This window comes from Felis catus, chromosome E3 (assembly GCF_018350175.1).
Source record: "Felis catus isolate Fca126 chromosome E3, F.catus_Fca126_mat1.0, whole genome shotgun sequence".
In the NCBI taxonomy this organism is placed as follows: domain Eukaryota; kingdom Metazoa; phylum Chordata; class Mammalia; order Carnivora; family Felidae; genus Felis; species Felis catus.
The window spans coordinates 14,552,012-14,577,158 of record NC_058383.1 but is presented as its reverse complement, the minus strand read 5'-3'; the positions used below and the strand labels follow the sequence as shown (position 1 = coordinate 14,577,158).

The 25,147-nt window shown below is 49.0% G+C and overlaps 1 protein-coding gene across 5 annotated transcripts in view; it reads right to left on the bottom strand.

Moving 5' to 3' along the window:
- Positions 1-7,861: 7,861 nt before the first annotated feature.
- Positions 7,862-25,147, bottom strand: part of GALNT17 (polypeptide N-acetylgalactosaminyltransferase 17) — a 448,562-nt gene continuing 431,276 nt past the window's right edge. For all 5 annotated transcript variants that reach the window (XM_011290337.3, XM_023246705.2, XM_045048142.1 and 2 more), the window contains 2 exons: positions 10,194-10,361; positions 7,862-9,453 (listed from right to left, as the gene is read on the bottom strand). In XM_011290337.3, the coding sequence (XP_011288639.1) occupies positions 9,325-9,453; positions 10,194-10,361 (297 nt within the window). In that variant the 3' untranslated portion in view covers positions 7,862-9,324. The remainder of the gene's footprint in view (positions 9,454-10,193; positions 10,362-25,147) is intronic.

Below are 25,147 nucleotides of genomic sequence, written 5' to 3'. Positions count from 1 at the left end.
TAAGCCGTGTCTCCCCTGGCATACATTAGTACCGCCGGCTTTTCGGACCAAAGTGCAGACACTTCCATTTATTTCATTACGGTTAATCATGTTACAAGCCCGTCATGTGTCATAGATACGAAGTTACGGGTAGGGAAGGATGTTCGGAAATGCAACGAATAGTGTTTCGAGGTCTCTCTGGGCGGTGGGATTATTAATGTTATCTTCCTCTTGTTATTACTTACTTGTATCGTCTAATTTCTCTCATCAACCATCAATTAATGTGTGCAGCTTGCTCCCGTTCGAATCAGATTAGTTTCCTAGCCTGCGGAGGAGTCTTTGAGCCGTTTCGGGCAGAACTGGCTACTCGTCCTCTGTGACTCCTCAGAGCACGCATTTTGTTGGAACTTCAAGCTGATACAGGGGAGTAGAGGTTTGAGACAGGAGGCCGGCGCCTCCGGCAGCACTGGCTGTTCTCAATCAGCTGCTGCCTCATTGGGACGAAGCTTCCCCCCCGGGGACTGAAGTCAACGAACCTCAGCAGACCGTGGACATCGTGCTGGTGACAGCTTAATCGTCCGCTTCCTCTCGAATCTGCGGGTCTCATATCAGAACAGAGGCCGCCGAGCACAGCCGCCTGCACGAACGGTGTTGCTTTGTGGTTATGGACACGTGCTTTGGAGCGAGACAGACCCACACCTTCCACTTGCACGCCCCGTGAGGTCAGGGCAGGTTCTTAACCTTTCTGAGCCTCGGTGTCTCATCTGTGAAGGGAAAATGGTAGCACCTGCCCAGAGGTCGCTGGGAACACACACACAGCACGTGCTCAGATAATGGTGGCGGTTGTAGTTACGGTGATAATCACACTTAGGTGCCCCCGCTCTCCAGGGCACGAGGCGGGCTCGGTCCGACCAGAAAATTCCCGCCAAGCACACCGGCGGTTCGCACCAGCCCGATGAAGAAACCAATAGCAATCGGAGGAAAGCAATGAAAACCAAAACTACCCAAACTGTATCGGAACCCAAACCAAACCTTCCCGGCCTTTGAGAGGAATACCGGCCTGCATTCGCCTGTGTTAACCTCTGGGCGCTTGCGCCCAGCCTCCTCAGGCCTTTGGGTAATTCCTTGTGGGGAAGAATGATCTTTAAAGAGCGCATAATTTAAAATAAAGAAAACCTAATTGCCTGCGTGGCTCAGTTAAGCAGCCGATTCTTGACAGTAGCTCGGGTTACGATCTCACGGTTCACGGGATCAAGCCCAGTGTCGGGCTTTGCACTGGCCGCTGAAGCCTGCTTGGGATTCTCTCTCTCTCTCTCTCTCTCTCTCTCCCTCCCCTGCTTGCTCTCTCACTCTCAAAAATAAATACATCAACTTAAAAAAAAAAACAACTTAGAACACAAAATGGAAACAAACCAGAGCAATAAACTCCCCACCAGCACTTACCCACAGCGCGGATTCTTTCTTCCTCAGAGGCGGTAACGTTCTTCTGCTAAGCTCTCATCTCTCATTTTTATGTCACAGCTGTCAAGGGCGGAGCCCTGACTGATATGACACCTCTGTGAGATTGTCACAAGCCTGGGGGGCGGGGGGGAGCCTCAGAGAGCAGAGGCTCTCCATCTAGGTCAGGGGCAGGTCATAGTCGGGCTGTGGATAGACTGGGCCCAGGGTGGATGGGAGTTTCTGGCCTCCTCTCTCCCCAGGCTCCTGCAGGGAGCTGTTTCCTCTAGACGTGTCACCGGCTTCGAGCCTAGCACCATGCTGGTTACTCATTAGGACTTTGGAGGCGTGAACTTGGGCACCAGAACTTGGTTTGGCGCCTTGGGCCAGGATGGGGAGGTTTCATTGTTCTCTGTGTGATTTCAGTGTCAAAAAGTCTAGGGGAACATTTAAACACCACGCGGCCTGTATATTCTTTTTTGTTATCTGCAGGGCTGCATTACAAACACCAGCCTTATAACTAACCAGCGACCGTGCCAAAGGCTTTTGCAGAAACCTCAACGTCTGAAGTTCATGCTGACGTTTATTTGCCCGGTGTCTATTTCACTGTGGCCACCGGAAACCCCACTTTCCCTGCCTTGCCAGGCTGGATCTGGGATGTGCAAGCCCAGGCTCCCAGGACTGAGGGAGAATGGTTTTATAATGTTAGCTACCGAGGAAAAGATTAGCCCCCTTCAGCGGCATCTGGGTGGCTCAGTCGGTTAAGCGTTCGACTCTTGACTTAGGCTCGGGTCGTGATCTCACGGTTCGTGGGTTCGAGCCCTGCCTTGGGCTCTCTGCTGTTCACGCGGAGCCTGCTTTGGATCCCCTGTCCCCCTCTCGCTTTCTGCCCCTCCCCCACTCATGCTCTCTCTCAAAACTAAATAAACATTGAAAAAAATGAGTCCCAGTCGTACTGCTAAAGCTCCCCGAGACTCTCCCATCTCGCTCTGACCAATGCTTTCCAAAGTCCTGTGGTGCAATTTCTTGCTTCACGTCGAAAATTAGAAGAAAAAAAACAATCCTGTGATTTTTTTTCAGTTAGGAGGGTTTGCTCTCGTCCACATAGGACACCAAGTTTGGGAGTGACCAAAAGGTGAGCAGCTGGAAGAAAAGTAAGAGCTGGAAACAAGTCCCCTAGGGATGAGACCCATCACAGATCTACGGGTACCGCGTCCTTATCCAACTTTGCGGAATGCAAAGAGACCCGAGCATCGCTTCTCCAATGGCACCTGCAGGTTCTCGGACTCCTGCAGCTGTAGGACGTCCGTCAGATTTTCAAATGTTGGGTCTTCATTTTGCTAATTGCCTAAAAATTATTACAAGCATCTTCTGAATCAGCTGGGGGGTCAGCTCGCGCCCATCGTGAATTTGGGACAGGGCTTTGAGTCGGTGTCACAACAGCATTGGCACCAAATAGTTCTACAGGAGCTGTCCCAGGTGAAAGAGAAGGAAGGAGCGGAGATTTTGATATCAATGTGTTTGCCTCTCAGGAAAGCCAGTGGAATATGGCTTCTTGGAAAGCAGGGTCTCTATCTGCTTCGCTCACGGCTCTACCCTTAGCTACGTCCCGGGTGCTCGTAAATCTGGGCTGCACTAGTGAATGGTGAATACGTATTTCAAAAACAGCTGGGATACAGAAAAGAGGTGGAATGATCAGGTTATCCCAGGACACACGACCTCTGCTAAGGCCGTTGTTACCATCACCGCAGTCGAAGCAGCCGCAACTTAGCGTCAACAGGCCAGGCCGCCACCAGGTTGAATGAATGCTAACGTTAAGTTTTATTGACTCTGTAGATTCGTTTGTATCGACTTGTAAATTTATTTTATTTTATAGCAGTAATGGAGCTATGAGCAAAAGCCATTTTATGTTCATACATATTTGAGAAACACTGCGGTACAAAATAAATTAGGTCAACCCTGAGGGTCTGTGAGAATCTTTTTTCTTTTTTTTCTTGAGAAGGATTCCGTCCATTAATTTTCTTTAGAAACAGTCGATGAGGGGGCTCCTGGGTGGCTCAGTTCACTGAGCATCTGACTCTTGATTTCAGCTCAGATCGCCATCCTGTGGTTTGTGAGTTTGAGCCCCGCGTCGGGCTCCGCTCTCGCGGCAGGGAGCTCGCTTGGGATTCTCTGTCTCTGCCCCTTCCTTGCTCTCTCTCTCAAAAATAAATGTAAATAAACATTAAAAAAAGAAAGAAACAGTAGATGAACATTTTTCCACAACATGTACCTAATCCTGCGGCAAAGGGGAGACGGCTTCCCTAGCCAAGAAAGTTAACCATTTCGCTGGATGGCAGAAGTGAACTCTGTCCACAGATACAACTGGAATACAGGCTGTTTTTCTCTCAGCTATAACAGGCCCTGTTAAAACTTCAAGGTAGGGCACTGGCTTTAAGGCACACTGTGGATTGTAACGGACAGTTGATCGTGTCAGAGCTCCAAGGGTGGGCTGTGGGAGGAGGTTACTGAGAAGTGGCCTTGGCTTGGCTCACCATCAGAATGAGTTTTCTGCCCTAGAACAAGCTGTTACTAAGTGCTTAAGGTAAGGGGGCATCCAACGAAAGAGTGAACGAGATGATGTTTGATCTTGGTGTTTTATGAAGCCTCTATTATGGATGACGATAAGCGCTAGCCGGGTCTGACAGTCTCGTGTTGTGTTACCATCGGCAGCACCAATGATCCCTGTTTGGCTTCCTTAGTTCCTCAACTTGGCTCTCTGTGCTCGGGCAGTGTGGGGAGCCCCCGTCAACAGGCAGCCGATTAATTCGAGCTGGAAGCGTGCTTGCAAGAGCCATCAGCTGGGCCCTCTTTGGGGAAAGAACACTGAAATCTGTAAAAAGATCCCCATTTGTGCTGACGGGAGTAGGCCCCACTTCATGACTACCCAATACCTAGTGTCTATGTTCTTTCAAAGATAACCTTTTTTTTTTTTTTTCAACGTTTATTTATTTTTGGGACAGAGAGAGACAGAGCATGAACGGGGGAGGGGCAGAGAGAGAGGGAGACACAGAATTGGAAACAGGCTCCAGGCTCCGAGCCATCAGCCCAGAGCCCGACGCGCGGCTCGAACTCACGGACCGCGATCAAAGATAAACTTTAACGGCTGAAGACCAAGGTATTCGCTGTCTTTTAGCTCCTTCTGCCTTTTCTCTCTCTCTCTTTTCCAAGAAGTCTTAAAACGCAAGCCAAAGGATCCGTGTCCAAATATAACTGTCGAACTGAACTGAAATGGGCCTCTGGAGTTTGGGGCCCACCATCGATTGCCAACACGTGGTCTCGGGAACTTGCTTCATAAGTGAGAAAGCAGAGTGGCCAAGAGACTCAGATTCACGATTTGGGCAAGAGCAAGGGCAACTGATTAGGAGCTGACGACCTGCCAGCCCAACCGCTGATCTGGAGCCTGGACTGAAACAAGAGGCTAAGGTGCCTTTCATGACTTATCAGCCAATGACTCAGCATTGCCTTATCAGCAATGACTTATATCATAGCCAAACTATGGAAGGAGCCCAAGCGTTCATCCACAGATGAATGGATACACACACACACACACACACACACACACACACACTGGAATATTATTCAGCCATAACAAGAATGAAATCTTGCCATCTGAAACAACAGAGATAGAGCTACAGACTATAATGCCAAGCAAGATTAAGTCAGAGAAAGACAAACACCATATGATTTCACTCATACGTGGAACTGAAGAAACAAAACAAACTAGCAAAGGGGGAGAAAAAGGAGAGAGAGGCGAACCAAGAAACAGAGCCTTGAGGAGAGGGGACAAACTGATGGTTATCAGAGGGGAGGTGGGTGGGAGCATGGGTGAAATGACTGATGGGGATTAAGGAGGGCACCTGTCGTGATGAGCACAGGGTGATGTATGGAAGTGTTGAATCACTACATTTTACACCCGAAACTAATATAGCACCGTTGGTTAGCGAAACTGGAATTAAAATAGAAGCTTAATTGGGGTGCCCGGGCGGCTCAGTCAGATAAACATCCGACTCTTGATCTCGGCTCAGGTTATGATCTCACGGTTCATGAGATAGAGCCCTGCATTGGGCTCTGTACTGATAGCATGAAACCCGTGTCAGATTCTCTCTCTCTCCCACTCTCTCTGCCCCGCCCCGCCCCGCCTCGCATATGCGCATGCTCTCTCTGGGCCTCCTGGTTTCCTGCACAAGCTCCCGGCCTCTCCCAAGCCCATCCCCTGGGGGACCTTCTGTCATTCCAGGGTGGGTGGGAGAATGGGGACAGTTGGCAGGGCTGTCCTTCAGCCTTTCTCAGAGCAGCAGTCCCAAGCAAGGTGGAAGGAGAGAAACAGCCTGGTCAGGGACAGCTCACACGACAGCCCTGGGGGAGTCGCCTGCTCTGGCCGGGCCTGACTTCTGCCATTTGGGACACCGGGATGCTCTTCAAGAATGGCGGGGAAAATATATGAGATGGAAAGGAATGGCTTCAGGAAACCAAGCAAAAGGGCTTGGAGTGGGTTAACATGGCGGCTTCCGGCCCAGACTGTGCTTTCTCAGCCTTCCGCATTTCTCCTTCTCTGGCCACCGGAATAAGAATAGAGAACACATTTGAGAAATAACACATATAGATTCAAAGACATCTGTGGCGGGGCTTGGGCATGTGTCAGCAATACCATCTGTGATGTTTTTGCCATATAAACAGAGAGGGGAACTTAGAGAAAAGCAGAAGAAATTGTCACCAGACAGGGGCAGGGGGGCACAGGTGAGGGACTAAGTAGACAGACAGAAGGGGTGTGTGGAGCAAAGGCTGTCGGGGCTCAACTCCCTGTGCATCATCCCCCCTGCAAGGGCTGGGGGTGACGGAGGTATGGGGATACAGACGGTGCCAATGCCCAACACCTGCTGAAGGCGTGTGAGATGCCCCTGGAGCCGGACGTCTGGAGCTGATGCCACCGCGCAAAGATGTGGGGCTCCGGACCTTCCAAAGTCCTCCAAAGGACTGGACACAAGGCTCCCTCAGGGCCGTGCTGCTTTTTTCTCTCCTCCCTCTTTAACTTTGCTCATTCCTCCTCTCTGCCTTGGTCTCTGATCCCCCTCCCCCACCCCCACCCCCCCCACCTCCTGCCCTGTGGCGCCAAGAGGGTGCTGTCCTGGGATGCTGGCCTCACGCTCGGGCCAGTTTCCCCAGGGGGCCCAGTCTTTGGGAGGTAACCCAGGTGAGTGCTGATGGCAGGTGCTGATATAAATGGACAGGCCTCCCGGATGCTGGACCCAAGACTCGGGGCCCATGCGCTGGTGTTGGGAGGCAGAGAGTGTCCCACGGTCCTGAACCAGCACCACTACCCTCCCCCACAAACACACATAAATAAGCCAACCCAAACATCCTGTCCTGCTGCGTGTGACACTGAAGAAGAGTACTTCACTCTGGTAAGTTCCAGGATCCTTGCTGCCTTGTATTCTTAAGGGTTCGGCTTGGAGTACCAAGGACCCCCACATCCAGCGAGCGTGCTAGAGCCCCAGAGGGTGTGGGCTCCTGTTCCCTCAGAGAACTGAGCAGGCCTCGAGGCTTACTTTGGTTTGAGGCCATTTGGCCCATTTCCTGTAGAATGAAGGATTCTCCCTGGTGCCCTCCCAGGCCACCCAGGCCTCCCTGGGCCTCCCAGGCCCTCCTTGGTGCCTCACCGGGATTTGGGATCAAAACCTCAGCAAATGGTAAAACAGGATAATTCCTTCTTCATATTTGTACTTTCAGACCCACACAGAGGGAGTATGGGGCAGTCAGGGTAGGACTCCTCCCCCAAGGCATCACACTGTCATATGATCCCTTGAGCCCCGTGGGAACCTGCAGACCTTCAGCTCTTTTCACTTCACGGTCACCCCGAGACTCCAGCATTTTCCGTCAGCACGCTCCTGGACCCTGATTCTCCTAGAACCCGAAAGAAACATGGCAACTGCCATTGGTGCGCGTGTCTGTGTTTTGTGTGACGTCAAAGAAGACGGACCTTCTGGGCTTCTTCGAAGGGAAGAGGGACTGTCACAGCTGAGGGGACCCCTGACCGTGCGTCCCATACCCGTTTCCATGATGGAAGGCCTGGAATCTTTAAGGATTTCACTTTGCCACGAGCAGGAGGGGCTCGGCCAGGTCACCTCAACCCTCCTCCCCTTTTCCGCTTCCTGCACCAGCCTGAGCCTCCTAAGCTGGGGTCCGCAAGGGGGTTAGTTACACGAGCACCAAAATGTCAGGTTCTGTCCTGCTTCGGGGGGTGAGTGCAAGTGCTGACCGGCTTTGTCTCAGCCTCGTGCTGCGAGCGACGGCTTTTGCTTACAGTGAGACCAAACCCCCCACCCGAAAGAGCCCTCTGCCATGTTCCAGGAACTGCCCCCCCAAACCCCGGGCTCTGGAGGAACCAAGAAGCAAACAAGGCTGCTTGGGGAAGTGCTCACATGTATTTATTTCACAAGGGAGGAATTGGGGGAGGGGGATCACCAATAAGATGCCACCAAATGAGACACTGTGAACCCCAAACCGGGCAACTACAGGATTTGGTTCTGGGCAGGGCTTGACCCTTGGGGACAGCATGAGGGACAGAGAGGGACCTGGGAGAAGGGACAGCCTTCCATCTGGGGCGCCACATGGGGCCAGGCTGGGCCGCGTCCTCCTGGCCACAGATGGGTGGCCAACCCCCCATACTTCCGGCAGCCTCGCCCTGATCCAGGTGAGCGACGAAGCGGCAAGCCCGAGGCCACACTCTGACACCCGCTCTATCACACACTCGGAGGCGCACGCCCAGACACACACATGCACGCGCACACGCACACCACGCAGGCACACACACTCGTAGGCATGCACACGCGTCCATATATTAACTCTGATTTACAAGTGCACCCTAACCAGAGGGCAATCGAAAACAATTATTACTCTGCAGAGAGGAATCGACTGCCTTCTCCCCTGTCAGCCAGCAGAGCATGGGGTGAGATGAGATGAACCCGGAGCGTTTTCCAGGGTCCTGCTCTCACCCCGCCCCGACCCCCGTGCTGTGCTGGCCTCAGTCCTAAAGCTCCAGGTGGAGGCTCCCATGGCGGCCTCCCTGGTCATGAGTCAGGGCCCCCTGGTCTCCCGAGGGCAGAGCCGCACTGGCCCGGCTCCAGCCCGGAGGGCCCCTCACAGCCATGACCTCCCTACGTGCTCAGCCTCTTTCTGTGTCTGGCTCCCTGCGGACACGGGCAGAGCAGCTGGCCCCGGAACGCGAGAGCCTAGCGCCCTGGTGACCGTGGAAGCATTAATTCCTTCCAGGCCATCTAAGGGAGGGTCCAGAAAAGTCCAGGGCCGTAGCCGCCAAAGCCGTCTGCCGCTAAGGGTTGGGGTGGAGGCTGCCTCGGGCTGCAAATGGGCATCGGGGCAGAAGCAACCTCCAGGGAAACGGAGTCCCAGGGCCTGACCGCCTCCTCTGAGGAGGGGCAGATAGGACGTGACTGAGCGCCACCCCCCACCTTGCCGAGGGTCGGGGTGGCACTCAGAAGCTGCTGCAGCTGCAAGAGACGAGGACGAGGAGGGGCCCCTGCCGGTCCCAGTCCTGATTGTGGCTGCGAAGACGACGAGGAGGACGTGGGGGGTTCACTCCATGGTACGAGGTCCACATCCAGGCTGCAGAAGACACGGCTCCCGGGTTCCCAGAGAAGGGTCGGGGGGCTTTTCCAGGGGGCACGAGCCTCACGGCAGCTGAGCGCCCACTGGGGACACCAAGTCTCCATCCGGGGCCCCTGGAGAAGCCCCGGAAGGGCTGCTGAGCCCCGGCTGGCTCCTCGCTGTCTCTTCACCAGTGCGGCTGGCCCAGAAGACGGGCAGACCTTGTCCCGGGGGCCAGGCTCCGGGGGCCCCTGCTCCTCCCCGCTACTTGATCGAGTTCTTAATCGTCCACCTCTGTCCCGTGCAGCTGCGGAGGATGAGGTCGATGCCAGCCAGGCCCCGGTTCTCCACCTCGAGGCAGCGCCCCGTGCCCTTATTCATGATGGCTCCGTTCTAGGTAAAAGGCGGAGAGACAGATGGAGACATAGACAGGGAGACATAGAGAGACACAGAGACAGAGACACAGAGAACGGAAACAGATCGGTGGAGACAGAGATATAGAGAATAAGACGGATAGAGAGAGAAAGAGAGGGATCAGACCATGAGAAAAAAGAGGCTGAAAGGCAGAGAGAGAGAGAGAGAGAGAGATCGGGAGAGAGACAGGGACAGAGAGACAGGGAGAGAGACAGAGAAGGAGGCCTGGCGCGTGGCCTCTCCTGGGGAACAGTCCCACCAAAATTGTTTGCCCAGGGGGAGGGACTATCCAGAAACCCTGAAGTCAGAATGGCCATTGGCTTCACCAAGTCTGAATGGCTGAGCCAGGGGACCGGCCCCGATGGGCGACGGTGTGGGAATGCGGAATTTGCAGGGATATTGAAGGTCTGGCTTTCTCAATCGCAGTGGCTGTAGACACTTAGCAGATTTCAGGGACATCGCCCACACTCCCCTCCCGAGATCTGCCGGAGCCCAGCCGGCCTGGTGCTGCCGAAGGGACCCGGAAGCCGTCCCAGGTGGAAGGCCCCCGCCACCGCCGGTTCCCCCCGGACGTGCCCTGGGTTCACGAGGCTGGCCCGGGGCTGGAGACCTTTGGTGTGCTTTCCTGGGCACCGTTCCTTGGGGAGGTCGGACTTCCCTGGGGTCTGCAGCAGCCTTACCTGCTCTGGGGTGCTGGCCCTTCCCAGGGGGCTACCCACCTGGATGAAATTCCAGCGCTTGTACAGGCTGCTCTTGACTTTGTCACAGTCGAGGAGCTGGGGCAGCCGACTCTTGGAGTTGTCCACCAGGCAGCGGGTGTCAGGGAGGAGCGTGGTGGTCCCCAGGGCTCCCAAGTGCAGGAAGCCCTCCTTGGTATAGCGGGCAAGCTGGGGAGAGAGCAGACGAGAGGTGGGGAGAGGGGGCTTGGGCCCGCACGTCTCATCCAGGCCTCTGCCAGTGCCGCGGTCCTGGCCACCAAACACGCAATTCACAGGCGAGCCCTGCTCAGGAAGCCCCCTCCCTGGCTGGATCCTGCTCCCCCAGGGCCGGTCTGATTTTCTTCTAAGCATGCCCTCGGTCAGCGTCTCTGGATTCTAGCCTTCTGCTCAGCAACACGGGGGGAGCAGGGATCAGTCAAAGCACAGGACATCTGATTTCAAAGCTTGGCTCTGCTTCCAGCTGGCGGGGCCCCCTCGAAGCAGTCACTTAACCTCTCTGAGCCGGCGTTTCCTCCCCATTTGTAAACTGGGATTCGTTCATTCATGCCACCCCGCTGTAAAGTGCCCAAAGAGGCAGCTCACCAAAAAAGAAACACATTAAAAAGCATTCAACCTGATAGGTGTCAAAATAAAGAAACTAAAACAGCAACGCGATACCGCATTAAAACAACAACCACCACCACAACAACAGCCACCACCCTATTCCCGGTTTGTCATGGGCTGGAGTGGGGGTAAGTTGCTACCGCTGGTCAAAAAGGGAATTTCAACATCTAGGCTCCATGCTGTTAAAATGTTTTCTTCTCTTGACCCAATAAATTCCCCTTCAGACATCCATCCCAAGGTAACGATCGCAACCGCAAACACGAGTTCATGTCTAAGGTCTTTACTGCACCATTATTTACAGTGATGAAAAAGCAGAAGCGTCCTAAATGTGCGACACAGTCCTGGCACTTGCTGACGGCTCCACGCACAGCAACAAATCCTGGGGGACTGTGCTAGATTGTCAAAACAGCCACATCCTTCACTCCTTCCTTCTATGCACCCTGGGCACTGTGACTTTTAGAGCCACGTGCATCAGGAAGTGGACTCTATTTCCCCATCCCTTGAAAACCGGCCACTTGCTCTGGCCCACAGAACATAGTGGAAGGGAGGATGTGCCACGTGCTGGACTAGCCCTTTAGCCTTGCATGTTTCCACCCTCTTGCTCTTGGAAACCTGCTGCCACCCTGGCAGGAAGCTCTGGATGGCCTGCCAGAGGAGGAGGGACAGGTGGGCCAACCAACAGCCAGCCAACCACCGGACAAGTGGATGAGGTTGTCCTAGATTCGGCAGCCTTCGGCCGGCCTCCTGGCTGCCAGAAGATGTGTGAATGAGCCCAGCTGAAGTCAGCCGAGCCTGGTCCAGATCACAGAACCGTCTGGCTGACCTATAGACTCATGGGCAACGATAAACCACTAAGGTTTGGAGTAGTTGTTACGCAGCAAGAGCTGACTGATACACAGATGCTGTTGCCTATCAACCCTTCCCGCGGCGGGGCCCATGCTACTTCAGTGGCCTCCCTCTCCCGCTCGTCCACGTTGTTTATAATCCTGGATACCAACTTTTGAGCGAATGCATCCATCTGTCTTTCGCACTCTTTTGGGGGCCAGAGACTGCGTCTAATTAATTTCATTCCTTGCTGGGGGAAAATGACAGACCAAGTGCTCAAAACGTGTTTGTGGATGTTATCAACGTGGTGAACAACATCATTTAAAAGACGCGGCCATGTCTATTCGTTTAAACTCCAACAGGCAAGTTTTGAAGAGTTCTCTGTGTGCCCAGCCTGGGAACAGGTTTCTGGGAATGTAAGGATGGGGCTGTGTTCCCCCTGAGATAACGCCAATGCAGGCTGGTGAGGGCAATGAGACAGGAAGATACATCTCTCATTTTTGCTCTCACGTCCTAGGAGGTGGGCGGGGGCAGGAGTGAAGATCGTTAATATACAGCTGGTGCTGAATGAATTAAAAAACAAAATGACCAGCTTGCGTGTATTAAAGGCATACCCTGCACCATTTCTAAGCATCTCACAGAGGATAAAGAACGTAATTCTTACGACAACTCTGAGATAGGTTTCTACTGCTCTCTGCATTTTAAAGACCAAGAAACTGAGGCATGAGGACATTTGGTCACCTGGCAGGGTCCTGGCCTCTCTCCTTGGGACCCTAGAGACCCGATGGTTGGCCGCCCTGGGCCAGAGCTGGGCAGCAGAAGGGCCTCCTCCTACGTGACCCTGGGCTCCTCCCGAGAGCCTGGGCGTTTCTGGTCAGGAACGGAGCAAGGAGGCAGCTCTGCTCAGTGCCTCTTCTCCAGGGGACGGGATTTTCTGCAGGGGTCCTTATTCCTGAGGACAACCACTCAGAAACCCTTTGGTTTGATCGCCAAAGGAGAGCCCACCTGGTGCCCTCTGAAACAAGTGACAGGGGCTTTATTAAGTGCCCTTGTGAAAGATGCGGGTAACGTGTGCTTTAAACCCAAATTAGTTCCAAATCAGAGTGATTGTTAGAGGCAAAAAGATAAAATCAGAAGCCCTCCTCACCCCTCCCTAAACAATGTCTCTCTGAATATACTCAAATTCACCAAATGCAAAGTGATGAATGACAGCAGGCTGCCTTTATGTTCAGGGGAAAGATATACACAGCTGCTTATTGAAATTATGAATCAATCTATTATCCAGCAGGCAAATGAACAGTGCTAAGAACATTAATTAACTGAGCATATCTGTGACCCAGATGTTTAAAGAGTGAAGCTAAATGCCACCAGGAGTCAGAGGCTCTCTTTTCTGAGGGTCTGTGAGCAAAGGATGAGATCCCAGCCAGTAGGACCTGCAAAGGCCAAGTGCCAGCCCCAAGGGAGTTGGGCAGGGAGGGTTGAGGAGGGTCCTATAGGATTTCCAATCTGGGGGAAGGTGGTTTCCCAAGCCAAAGACCCATACGAGGAGGGCACAAGCAGAGGCTCTGCGGACCTGGCCAAGGGTCGTGGGAAGGGGACCGTGGTCTGAAAGGACGATGGTACTAAAGTTATGTCAACAGACCTCACACTGCTTCTCATGCACGTGGTGCGTGTCTGGACCTCATGCCGACCACATCCTCCTTCTTGTCTCAGTCCCGGATCACGAGTCTTTGTGGTGTCTTTGGACCACTGTCTAGTCCACCTCCCAGCTCCCCAGACATGGTATTCCTTCCTTAAGGACCTCTGCTCCCTGTCCTCTACAGGTACAATAGGCTTTTCCACCCCCAAGGCTTTGCTCCAACTGTTTCCCTGACTAGAAAAGCTATTTACTGGCCCTCCTCTAGAATATGCTGTCCTCAACTTTCCTAGACTTCAGGGCGATTCTCTCCATTCCACAGGGTCTTCTGTAACTCTCCCACCCCCACGGCATCTCCTCTCAAGTCTTTGGTGCAACATGATCTGGTGTCTCCCTCCAAGGTGGTGTGGGAGTATCTCATTTTCTTCTTGACCATTCTGGGTACCCATGGACCAAGTGATGGATATTTGGGCTTTTTTCTACTTTTTGGCTATCATGAATGATACCACTATGAACATTCCCATATAAGTTTTTGTGAAGCATAGGTTTTCAATTCTCTTAACTATATAACTAGAAGTAGAAATGCTAATTGTTGGGTCATATGGTAAATTGGTGCTTAACTTTTCGAGGAGTTGCCAAACTATCTCAAAGCAGCTGTACCAGCTTACGTGCCCAGGGTTCCAATTCATCTACATCCTGGCCAACTCTTGTTATTGTCTGGTTTTCTTTCCTTAAAAAAAAATTCTAGTCATCGACTGGGTGTGAAGTGGTATCTCATTGTGGTTTTGATTTACATCTCCCTAATGACTAATGCCATCAAGCATTTTTTCATGTGCTTACTGGCCACTTTGTAGATCTTCTTTGGAGAAATGTCAACTCAGATATTTTGCCCATTTTTTTTTCATGGACAAATTGTCCTTTTATTGTTGAGTTGTAAGAGTTCTTTATATATTCTGGATGCCAGATCTTTTTCAGGTATATGTATGAGTTCATGTATTTTCTCCCATTCTATGGGTTGGTTTTCCATTTTCTTGAGAGTGTCCTTTGAAGCACAAAAGTTTTTAATTTTGAGGAAGTTCAATTTATCAGTTTTTTTCCTTTGGTTGCTTGTGTTTTTGATATCATGTCCAAGAAACAGTGCCAAACCCAAGGTCATGAAGAGTTACCTCTATGTCTTCTAAGAATTTTAGAGTTTAAGCTCTTACCTTTAGATCTTTGATCCATTTTGAGTTAATTTCAAATATGAGGTAAGGTATGGGTTCAGATTTGTTCTTTTTCAGGTGACTGTTTATTGCCCCAAGATCATTTGTTGAAAAGACTATTCTTCCCTGTTGAATTGTCTTGTCATCCTTGTTAAAAAATTAACTGATTATAAATGTGAAGGGTTATTCCTGGACTCTCAATTCTGTTCCATTGATCTATGTGCCTATCCTTATGATAGCACCAGAATGGCTTGATTAGTATGGCTTTGCAGTAAGTTTAAGAATTGGAAGCGTGGGGGGAATCTACCCCCAAAACCAAGAGCACACTGTACACACGGTATGTTAGCCAATTTGACAATAAATTATATTTAAAAAAAAGAATCAGAAGTGTGAGTCTTCTAACTTTGTTCTTTTTCAATATTGTTCTGGCCACTCTGGGTCCCTTGCATTTTCACGTGCGTCTTAGGATTATCTTTTCCATTTGTGCAAAAAAGGGAGTTGGAATTTTGATAGGTAATGCACTGAATCGGTAGATTAACTCAGGGAGTACTGCCATAACAGCAGTTAAGTCTTTCCATCGAAGAACACAGTGTATATTTTTTTAATTTAGGTCTTCCATTTTTTTTCCATAGTGTTTTGTAGTTTTCAGTGTATAAGACATATACTTTTTTGGTTAGTGTATTCCTAAGTATTTTATCTTTTTTGATGCTACTGTCAATGGTATTGTTTTCTTAATTTCCTTTTTGGAATGTCCATTGCTAGTGCAAGCAGGGTCTTTAATATATCTCTGTGAACCACAGGCAGCCACCCTGGTACCTCCTGGTCGCTCAGGACTGCTGGCTGTGCAGGTGCCCTTGGCTCCTGCTTCCACAGGGTCAGGGCCAGGTGCCGACTGCCTGCACCCACTGCGGACCCATATTCCAATGGCACCCCAAGTCATCTTATCATTTGCCTTACATGACTCTGCCAGCTCGCATCCTTCCCATCCCCAGCAAGGTCTAGATTCTTAAAATGTGCCCTTCATCCTAATCTGTAGCGTGGTGTCTTGGGCCCTCACTGGTCAAGGGGATTTTTGCCTCCCACTTTGTGGAGAAGTTACCTTCTCTACCCTTCAATACTTCCCCTCCTTCACATTTGCTCATTTCCTGCAGCTCCGTCTCCTCCTGGCTCCGCAGGTACCTTAAGTCATTATTTCTCCCTTCTCCTTCATTTCTTCCAAGCTGCAAGCATAACCAGATCTTTATGCCCAGAAAATCTCCAGTCACAGCTTTCATTCTCTTTATTTTGTCCTTGGTTTTCTGCTCTCTCTTTCCTTAGTGCCTTGCAATTTGGCTGCTACCACCACTCTGCATTGACGTTGCTCTCTTGAAGGTCAACAGGATTCATTAATTACCAACTTCAATTGTTTTTTCTTAGTCTTTCTATGGGGCACCAACTGTGGGCCAGACACTACGCAGGGTGCAGGTGAAACCACCTCTCCTGGAGAGCCTGCCATTCTATACCCGCTGTCCTGGAAAGCCTGCCATTCTAGGGCCTATCAGTGGCATCTATACGCTAACTTGGCTAATTGCGCCAAGTTTCTATCTCCGAACCAAACTTTCTCCTCAATTCCAGATTTGTCTATCTAACTCGCCACTGGACATACCTTTGGGGCGCTATTAAACATTTCAGACTTATAGGATCAAAACAATATTGGTTCTATCTTGGTAATGAGAACTCCATCCTTCCAGTTGCTGGGTCCAAACACTTTGGCTTCGTCCTCGCCTCTTCCCCTGACCCACCATATTCAACCATTAGCAAACTACACTCAGATTTCACCTCCACTGCTACCTCGCTGTACCCAGCCACATTTGTCTCTTGACTAGATTAGTACAGTGGCCTCCTAATTTGTCTCCCAGCTCTCACCCTTGCCTCCCTTGGTCTTTTTTTTCAATATGGCATTGGATTGCCATATTGGCAATCAATGATTGCTTTTAAAATATTACATTATTTAAAATTATGTTATTTCAAGTTGGAGTCAGGTCAACATCCTCCAAAGGCTTCCCATTTCCTTCAAAATAAAAGTCAAATCCTTACAAAGGGCTACAAAGACCCAATGCTACCTAATAATAGCTGCTTGTGCTCAACTTCTACCACTGTACCCTTTGCTGACTCCACTCCAGCCACACTGGACTCCTTGTTGGTCCATGAATAGGCCATACTTGTTCCTGTTCAGAGTCTTTGCATTGGCCGTTCTTCTCTCTTGAATGTTCCTTCCCCGGTATTTGAATGGCTCACTCTCTCACCTCTTCCAAGTTCCTGCTTAAATGTCATCTTCTTGACCATCTTACTTAAAATTTCACCCTCACCATGTATTCTATATCCCTTTTCTTGCTTTATATCCTTCCAAGCACATATTATCTCCTTATAGATGATATCTTCTCCTTATTTATAGGGTTTGTTGTCTGGCTCCATCCAGTAGAATGTGAGAGGCATGAGACAGAAGTTTTGTCTTTTTTGTTCATGGCTCTATCCCCACCTCTTAGTGGGCTCTTATAGCCAGAGCAGAAGAGGCCCTGATTCAGAAAAGGGAGGTCAGAAAAGGCATCCGAGAAGAAGGGGCATTTGAGTGAAGCCTTGTTGGAGTCAGCCGAACAACTGAGTAGGAGAGGGCAGATCAGATCAGACAAGGTGATCTCATATCCAAAGGCCTAGAGACCAGAAGAAATGCCGTGTTTTGGATGATCTAGGCATAGCTCACCATGAGGGAGCGTGATGGCTGTGATGGGGCAGAAGCGGGGAGGTGGGAGAGAGTGCAGATGAGACTGCATTATGTGGACACACGGTGCTTAGGGATTGGGGCGTTTTCTTGAGGAGCCACCTGACTTGTGGGAAAACCACACTGGCTGCCAAATGGGCAATGACCTGCCACGGGACATGATGGAAGGCGAAGGGGCTGATGAAGGTCTCAACTCAAGTGGCTGCACTGAAAGAGGGGAGACGATAACAGATGTGAGAGGAGCACCCAAGCCGAGAAGGATTCTACCACCCTGGTGAGTTTCATTGTCATGAAACAGAACACTTCATTTTTAAGAATCCGTTTTGTGTGGAAGGTGCTTTGTTTAGTTACCCCAGCATCCTGCCCTTTAGAATTGCCTGTTTCCATGCTTTTCCTTTCAACCTCTCTCTCCTGTGTTTAGATGTGTCTCTTGGAAACAGAATACTCCTGGATTAAAAAAAAAAAAGAACTAGGGTGACAATCTATGTTTTTTAGCCAAAATGTTTAGTCAATTTGTTTTTATTGCACTTAATGATATATATGGCCTTATTTCTACCATCCTTCTTTCTGCTTTCTGTGCATCCAGCCTTCTCTGTTTCCCTTTTCTCCTTTATTTGCTTTAGTTGGGATTGGTTCAGTTTGATTTGTTGGAATATTATCATATTTCATCGTTCTCCTCTATGGATTTGGAAACTCTATTCATTTCTATTATTTTATGGTTCACTCTTGAAATGTAATATTTTTTTTTAATTTTTTTTCAACATTTATTTATTTTTGGGACAGAGAGAGACAGAGCATGAACGGGGGAGGGGCAGAGAGAGAGGGAGACACAGAATCGGAAACAGGCTCCAGGCTCTGAGCCATCAGCCCAGAGCCCGACGCGGGGCTCGAATTCACGGACCGCGAGATCGTGACCTGGCTGAAGTCGGCCGCTTAACCGACTGAGCCACCCAGGCGCCCCTTGAAATGTAATATTAACTACTGAGCAAATTATTCAATATTCTAAATTTTATTTTTTTAAAGTTTATTCATTTTTGAAAGACAGGGAGAGACAGAGCACAAGCGGGGGTGGGGCAGAGACAGAGGGGGGACACAGAATCTGAGGCAGGCTCCAGGCTCTGAGCTGTCAGCACAGAGCTGGAGGCAGGGCTCGAACCCATGAACCATGAGATCATGACCTGAGCCAAAGTCCGATGCTTAACTGACTGAGCCACCCAGGTGCCCTGCAAATTATTCAATATTCAAATGTCTACTCCACTCAATAAAATTCAAGGATGTTAGGACACTAAATTTGATCACCTCCTTTTAACTGCTCAGCCTTTCGTTATATTTCCTTGCCCCAATGTAGACATTATTCTTATTATGTAAGAAATGTTTTTTTGTTGTTTTTTTTTTTAATTTTTAACGTTTATTTATTTTTGAGACAGAGAGAGAGCATGAACAGGGGAGGGGCAGAGAGAGAGGGAGACACAGAATCTGAAATGGGCTCCAGGCTCTGAACTGTCAGCACAGAGCCCGACGCGGGGCTCGAACTCACGGACCGTGAGATCATGACCTGCGGCAAAGTCGGACGCTTAACCAACTGAGCCACCCAGGCGCCCCAAGAAACGTTTCTTTGGATTTACTTGTATGTTTATAAATTTCTTTGTTTATAATTCATTCTTTCCTCAGGACACTCTTCTGAGCTCAATCTCCTTCTACAAGAAGAAGTATTTCCTTTGGTGACTGTCATAGGAAACCCTCTCAGATTCTTTATCTAAAAGTGTCTTGGGGTGATTTGTTAATGCAGCAAATCATTGTAATGGATACAACCACTTTTTGTGCAGCTAGCATGGGTTTAAAATGATATTTGTTGTAGTTGATTTAGCATCTGGTTATGCAGTGGTGGGCAGACCCTTCAAAGTATCTAATCTGCTCTGTCGTTGGAAGCTGTCTTCTCACCTTCTGCCCACGTGCTCCCCCACAAAGTCACGGCCAAGCCACTGTCTGTGGGATTTGCCACCTCAGTATGACGCTCACTGTGATGCTCACTGCGACGTTCTAACCACGCAATCCCACAAAGAGCGGGAGAAGCATGCACTCACCCATCACGTGCTCCACTGAGGAGCCAATGGGTGAAGCTTCCTCCTCTGAGTCGGTAACTGCCCGAAACTTGTTGCCTCTCGCTTCCCCAGTTATGGCCTACAGGCAATCAGCTCCCTGTTATACACCCGTACTCCTGAGCTCTTCCCAGGCTCTAGGTTTGCAGCCTTGGGTCATCTCCCCCCCTACGCGCTCTCCCATCCCCAAAGCTACAAGTTTTCCCATTCCCCTCTCCTGTGTTTCCTCCTGATCTCCCACCTCCAGGCCCTTCCAGTTTCTACTTGTCCTTCCTACTCCTGCACGTTCAAATCCTATCAGTCTCTGCTTCAACCTTCAGTTGCTCTAGTACCCTCTGATTTAAGAATAAACTTTTTTTTTTTTAACCATGATCTTCTATTGTAAGTCCCCAGCTTAGCTTTTCAGCTGTAACTCTTGGTTTCTTGGCTCGGTCCAACAGGTGACTTGAGGTCTCTCAAAAACAGCCAGGAGTCTTCCCTGTGTGGAATATATCCCCACCCTACCCCTATCGGATCTCCCCTGGTTCCACAAAGCCCCCGCCCCGATGCGATCTCGTTCAGCTTACCTACTTGTGTGTTCTGTGACATCCCTTGCTATAGCTTTTCGTTGTTGTTGTTGCTGCTATTGTTTTAGGACGGCAGCATCCTACTCGTTTTTATATTGCACAAGGAGTGAGAAAGTATCTTGCAGAAAGCAAACGCTCTATAAATGCCTTTTGAATTGAATGGGATTATTCTAGGTTTGGCTGCTGGGCCCAAGAGGAGAAACGAATGCCATTATCCACAACCCTAGTGCATTAGGAAAAAAAAAAAAAAAAAACAACCCTCTGAGCTCAAATACAATTAATTCTCATTTAGCAGAGAAAAAGAATTTTCTATTTGAGATGATCTAAGAGGCACACACAACTATTAACCCACATTGAACAGCCTTGAGGGAAAACTGAAATATGCAGGTTATAGCCAAATAAACAAAAACCAGCCAAATGATTGTGGAATGACTCTGGAGCACAGCACAATCCATCGAATTGTCCATAAAAACATGGCTTGCAATTGCTTTCACATTAAGGGTCTTTCTCGTCATTTTAAAACCAGGCCTAGTCAGTGCAGAAACATACTGTTAAATGAAAAAAATGCATTTTCCCCACCTTCTACTCCGGACACAGGGAGACGGGTTCCCTCGATTTGAACCTGCTGTAGGCTGAATGTATTCGTTTGCTGCTTGGCCGAAGGAGTGGTTTCTGGTGATTACGCGTGCATATGTACATTCTTAAAAACAAACAGACTTTCTCTGTCACTGTCCAGAGTGTGCTTGATCCCAAAATGAATAGGGAAGAAAAATGTCTCCAACTGTATCTCAGGCAGACACATGGTGTTTGGCAGCTGGGGGCGGAGTACGGGGGCAGGGGGGATCTTTGGGGGAAATGGAAATGTCGCGTAGCTTGATCGGGAAGGGAGATCTGCAGGCACGTACCCTGTCAAAACTCATCCAAGTGTACACTTTAAATAGATGACGTGTATTGTGCTGATCTTCTACTTCAATAAAGTTTACTTAAACATCTACCTGGGAGCTTAGAAGGTAGGCGATAGAACCAGATATGTTTTGTGTAGGGAGAGCTAGTTCCTAGGGGACTGGATGGTTCCAAAGGCCTCCCTCTTCAGTCTTCTTCCACCATTAGGACTCATCATGCTTGATGAAAGCGTTAGATTTCCAGAAAATGCACCGCTACCAAGAACGAACGGAGAAACACGTTCATGCCACAAAACCTTGGGGGTGGTTTTCTTGCAGAGATAGGTTAAGGAGTGGATAGACGAAAGGCATCGCCAGTGGAGGCGGGGGATGGCAGGGTCTGGCCGCCATAACTTTGTGGAGAGAGCTGGGAGCCTTCTGGAATGAGGGCAGCACCAGGATGAGGGTTAGAGGAGCCGAGTGGGAGAGGGGCTGGCAAGCAGGATAGTTCACTCCAATCCCCAGAGATCTGGAGACAACTCCTAAGCATGTCTCCAAAGCTCACCCTGAGTTACAGGAAGCAAAGACTCTATTTTGCAATGAACAGATACATTTCTTTCTTGCCTCTGTGGCGTGACATAGGAAGGTAGGATTGTTATCTGGGTGTAGTGTGGAAATGCCGGCAAACACTAGGCTCCCCTTTTAGCAAGATCTTAAATCTGTCTCACCTTCTCATTTTTGCCAATTGAAACAGGGTTCCTGGCTTTGTGCTGTGTCATCAGCGAGGCAGTCTATTATATGGCTAAAGACTTGGACCGTGGAGCCTGCTCTAGAAATCTAAGCTCTGCCACGTAATGGTTTTATGACCTGAGGCCTTAAGCCCTGTGAGACTCTATTTCCTCATTTTCAAAATGGGGATAATTTTACAATTTAAGTCATAGGGTAGTTGTGGAATTAAGTAAATTAGTGAGAAGAAGGCATGGGGCATAGGAAGCCCTGTATGTTTTGTTGTTCTTATTCCCCCCTGACCTCATGTGCCAGTTGAGAACTGGGCCTTGTTTCTAATTCACCAGACTTCTTTTCTTTCCCATGGGCTCCCACGTGGCCTCATGGGGCCAGCATTTCCTGGCCCCGCTCCTTCTCGGCACTCAGCCACTCCCAGCTTCCTTCCCGTTCTCTGCCTGTTCTCAGAGCTATCTGTCTAAGGGTTGCTGGCCCAAGAGCTCTGACAATACTTCCGGGAAGCCGAGTACCCCCAGATGGCTACCTGGACCATAGGGTTCTCTCTGCCTAGGTCTGTGGGTAACTTCTAGTTGGATCCCTGATCCGGAGAAGGCTGGATCCCACAGCAGGGTCTCCTGCTATGCTCCTGCCTTTCTCTTCCCCACCCCCCACTTCATTCCCCCAGTTTGATCCAGATCTCACATGCCCTTGCCTGGAGTGGACTTGGAGGGGACTCTCAGAACTCAGCTTTACATCTCTAAAGCCACCCCTTTAGAGGGGCAGCAGCATTAAATGTGGAGCCACGCTAGGGTCTGTCCTAGGATCGGCGCTCTGCTCTCCCTTGGTGCACCCCCCCCCCCCAAAGCCCCATCTGCCTCTCCCGCTCTGTCCTCAGCACCTGGTTGGAATGTTCGGCTGCCTGGAGGACATCACTGTGGGGGTTTCCAAGACCCACCCCCCCCAAACTCACACCTCCCCAAACAGAACTCACATCATCCTCCAAAACCCATGTCTCCAATCTCAACAATGGCACCACTATCTACCTCCTGGTGAAGCCAAGGGAGTATCACCTCCAATCTCCCTCACCCCTTCCCTTGACCTCTCCGCCAATAATTCCAGTCAACTAGACCTCTCAAAAGATGTTTTTTTAAAACTTTTTAGGTCAAAGTCATTTTAGACTTACAAAAAATTTACAAATATAGTACGGGGAGTTCCAGTATACCTGGCATCCAGCTTACCCGAAAGTTAGTATCTTACATAATCATGGCATGATCACCCAAGCCAGGGAACTCACACTGGTACAATCCTATTGACTAATCCGGAGACCTCCCAGAAATTTCAGCAGTTTCCATCTATGTTTTCTCTTCCAGGATCCCCCACTGCATTCTGTTCTCACGTCTCCTTAATTTCCTCCTATCTGGGATAGCTCCTCAGTCTTCGCTTGTTTTTAATGACCTTGACACTTTTGAAGAGTACCAGGCAATTATTTTGTAGAATGTCCCTCAACTTGGGTTTGTCCGATGTTTTCTCACGATTAAAGTCATAGTTGTGCATTTTTAACGAGACAAACCACAGAGGTGAGGCTGTGCCCTTCTTCGGGCATCAGATCAGGGGTCTGTGAGGTCTCATTACTAGTGACGTTAACCTTGATCACTTGGTTAAGGCGGTGTCTTTTGGGCTTCTCAACTGTGAAGTTACTATTTTCCCTTTATAAAGGGAGATACTCAGAAACTGAAAATATCTCCGTTTTCATCATATTTTCACCCACCAAGTTTAGCGTCCATTGTTACTTCTGGACTTCAACAGATATTACTGGCATGACTGCCTCGGGGTGATTTGCACTTCCCACATTCCCTCTACATTTGCTAAGCGGACTTCTACTGAAGGAAGAGCTATCCTTTCTCTCCATGAGTTTATGTCACTGTGGACTCATGCATTTTTAAAAAGTCATATGAGTGACAATCCAATATTTTATTGTTCCAGCTATATAGTTCCAGCTTTGGACATAAGGAACTCCTTTCGGGGTGGCTCCTACATTCTACTGAGAAGACAACACCTTTTGAAGAGCATTTCCTTTTATTCTGACACCCCCCACAAGGTTTTCCAGGCTTACGCTGTATTTTGTTCCATCCCTGGGGTCATCCAAAATCTGGGTGCTAGATGTGTTCACTGCTACTGGATTGTATTGCTTCTAGACGCTCTCAGAGCTAGGAAATATATGTATGTACACCATCCCATAAGCACATTTGTTTTTATGCCTACATTTTCTACAAATTTATTTCTACACCTCGCTCTATGTTTTATACATGTATATTTATATATTTTTACATGCACCTATAAATAAAATAACTTCATCCTGATCCCTCACATTGCAACTCAACATTCATTCTAGCCATACCCTCTCCTTATTTATAACCTCTTTCTCTAACAGCAAGAGACCAGGCTCCCAGTATCCATACTTTCTTTTTCCTTTTTTCTTTTTATCCTCAAGTTAGTTAACACACCGTGTAGTCTTGGCTTCAGGAATAGACTCCAGTGACTCATCAGTTACATATAACATCCAAGGCTCATCCCAACAAGTGCCTTCCTTAATGTCCATTACCCATTTTCCCCACCCCCAACCCCCATCAACCCACATTTTGTTCTCTGTATTTAAGAGTTCTCCGTATTTATGGTTTGCCTCCCTCTCTGTTTTTGTCTTATTTTTCCTGCCCTCCCCATATGAACATCTGTTACATTTCTCAAATTCCACATATGAGTGAAATCATGTCCGTTATCCATACTTTATATACTTACTTGTTCACATACAGTAGTTTCAGAATTGTGAACCCAGACTCCTGTGGAAAACAAGCTTACTGACTAGAATGCGTTATTGGCAATGGTTCTTTTTTCCTTTAAGTTTCTAGAATCCAGTCAAAACTGTCCAAACCGGTTCCAAGCCATTGAGATTGGTGTTATTGTTCCCCATCCAACAGTGCAGTTATGTTATTCATTTAGTTGGGTGAATTTTTTTTTTCATTTACTGTTTGCATTCTATTGTGGGTCTTCTTCCTTACATCTTCGAATGTTGAAATTATTATTATTTCTCAGAGATTTTCAATATCACGGTGGTTCTAAGAGTCAGGACTTGACAGAAAACTGCGCTGAGAGGTGTCACTCCCCTTTCATTCCTTATTCTGCTCCCACGTTCTGTCCACCCTGTTCTCACCCACCTCGAGCAGGTAACCAATCTCATCAGTTTCTGGTTTATCCTTCCTGAATCTCTAGCACAGATGAGCAGATAAAGGTATTTACTTTTCAGAGGCCATTTGTCTTAAATAACAGTTAGCATACTAAGCATCTTCCTTTGTACTTTGCCTTTTGCATCTAACCGTATGGGGAAATCATTCAGAATCAGTTCACAGGGATGGCCCATGTTATGCTTACGAACAGGCATTAAAGTGGTTTCCAATATTTTGCAACTGCAAATAATACAGGAGGGCACATGTGTGTTTTCACATTGTTGGAAATGTATCTTCAGTGTAGATTTTTGCAAGTGGATTGCTAGGTCAAAAAGTAAGCATACTGTAGCTTTGGTAAGGATTGCCAGACTCCCTTCAAAAAAAAAATGGCACCAATTTGTATTTCTATCGGCAACCTATGAGGCTGGCGTTTTCTCCAG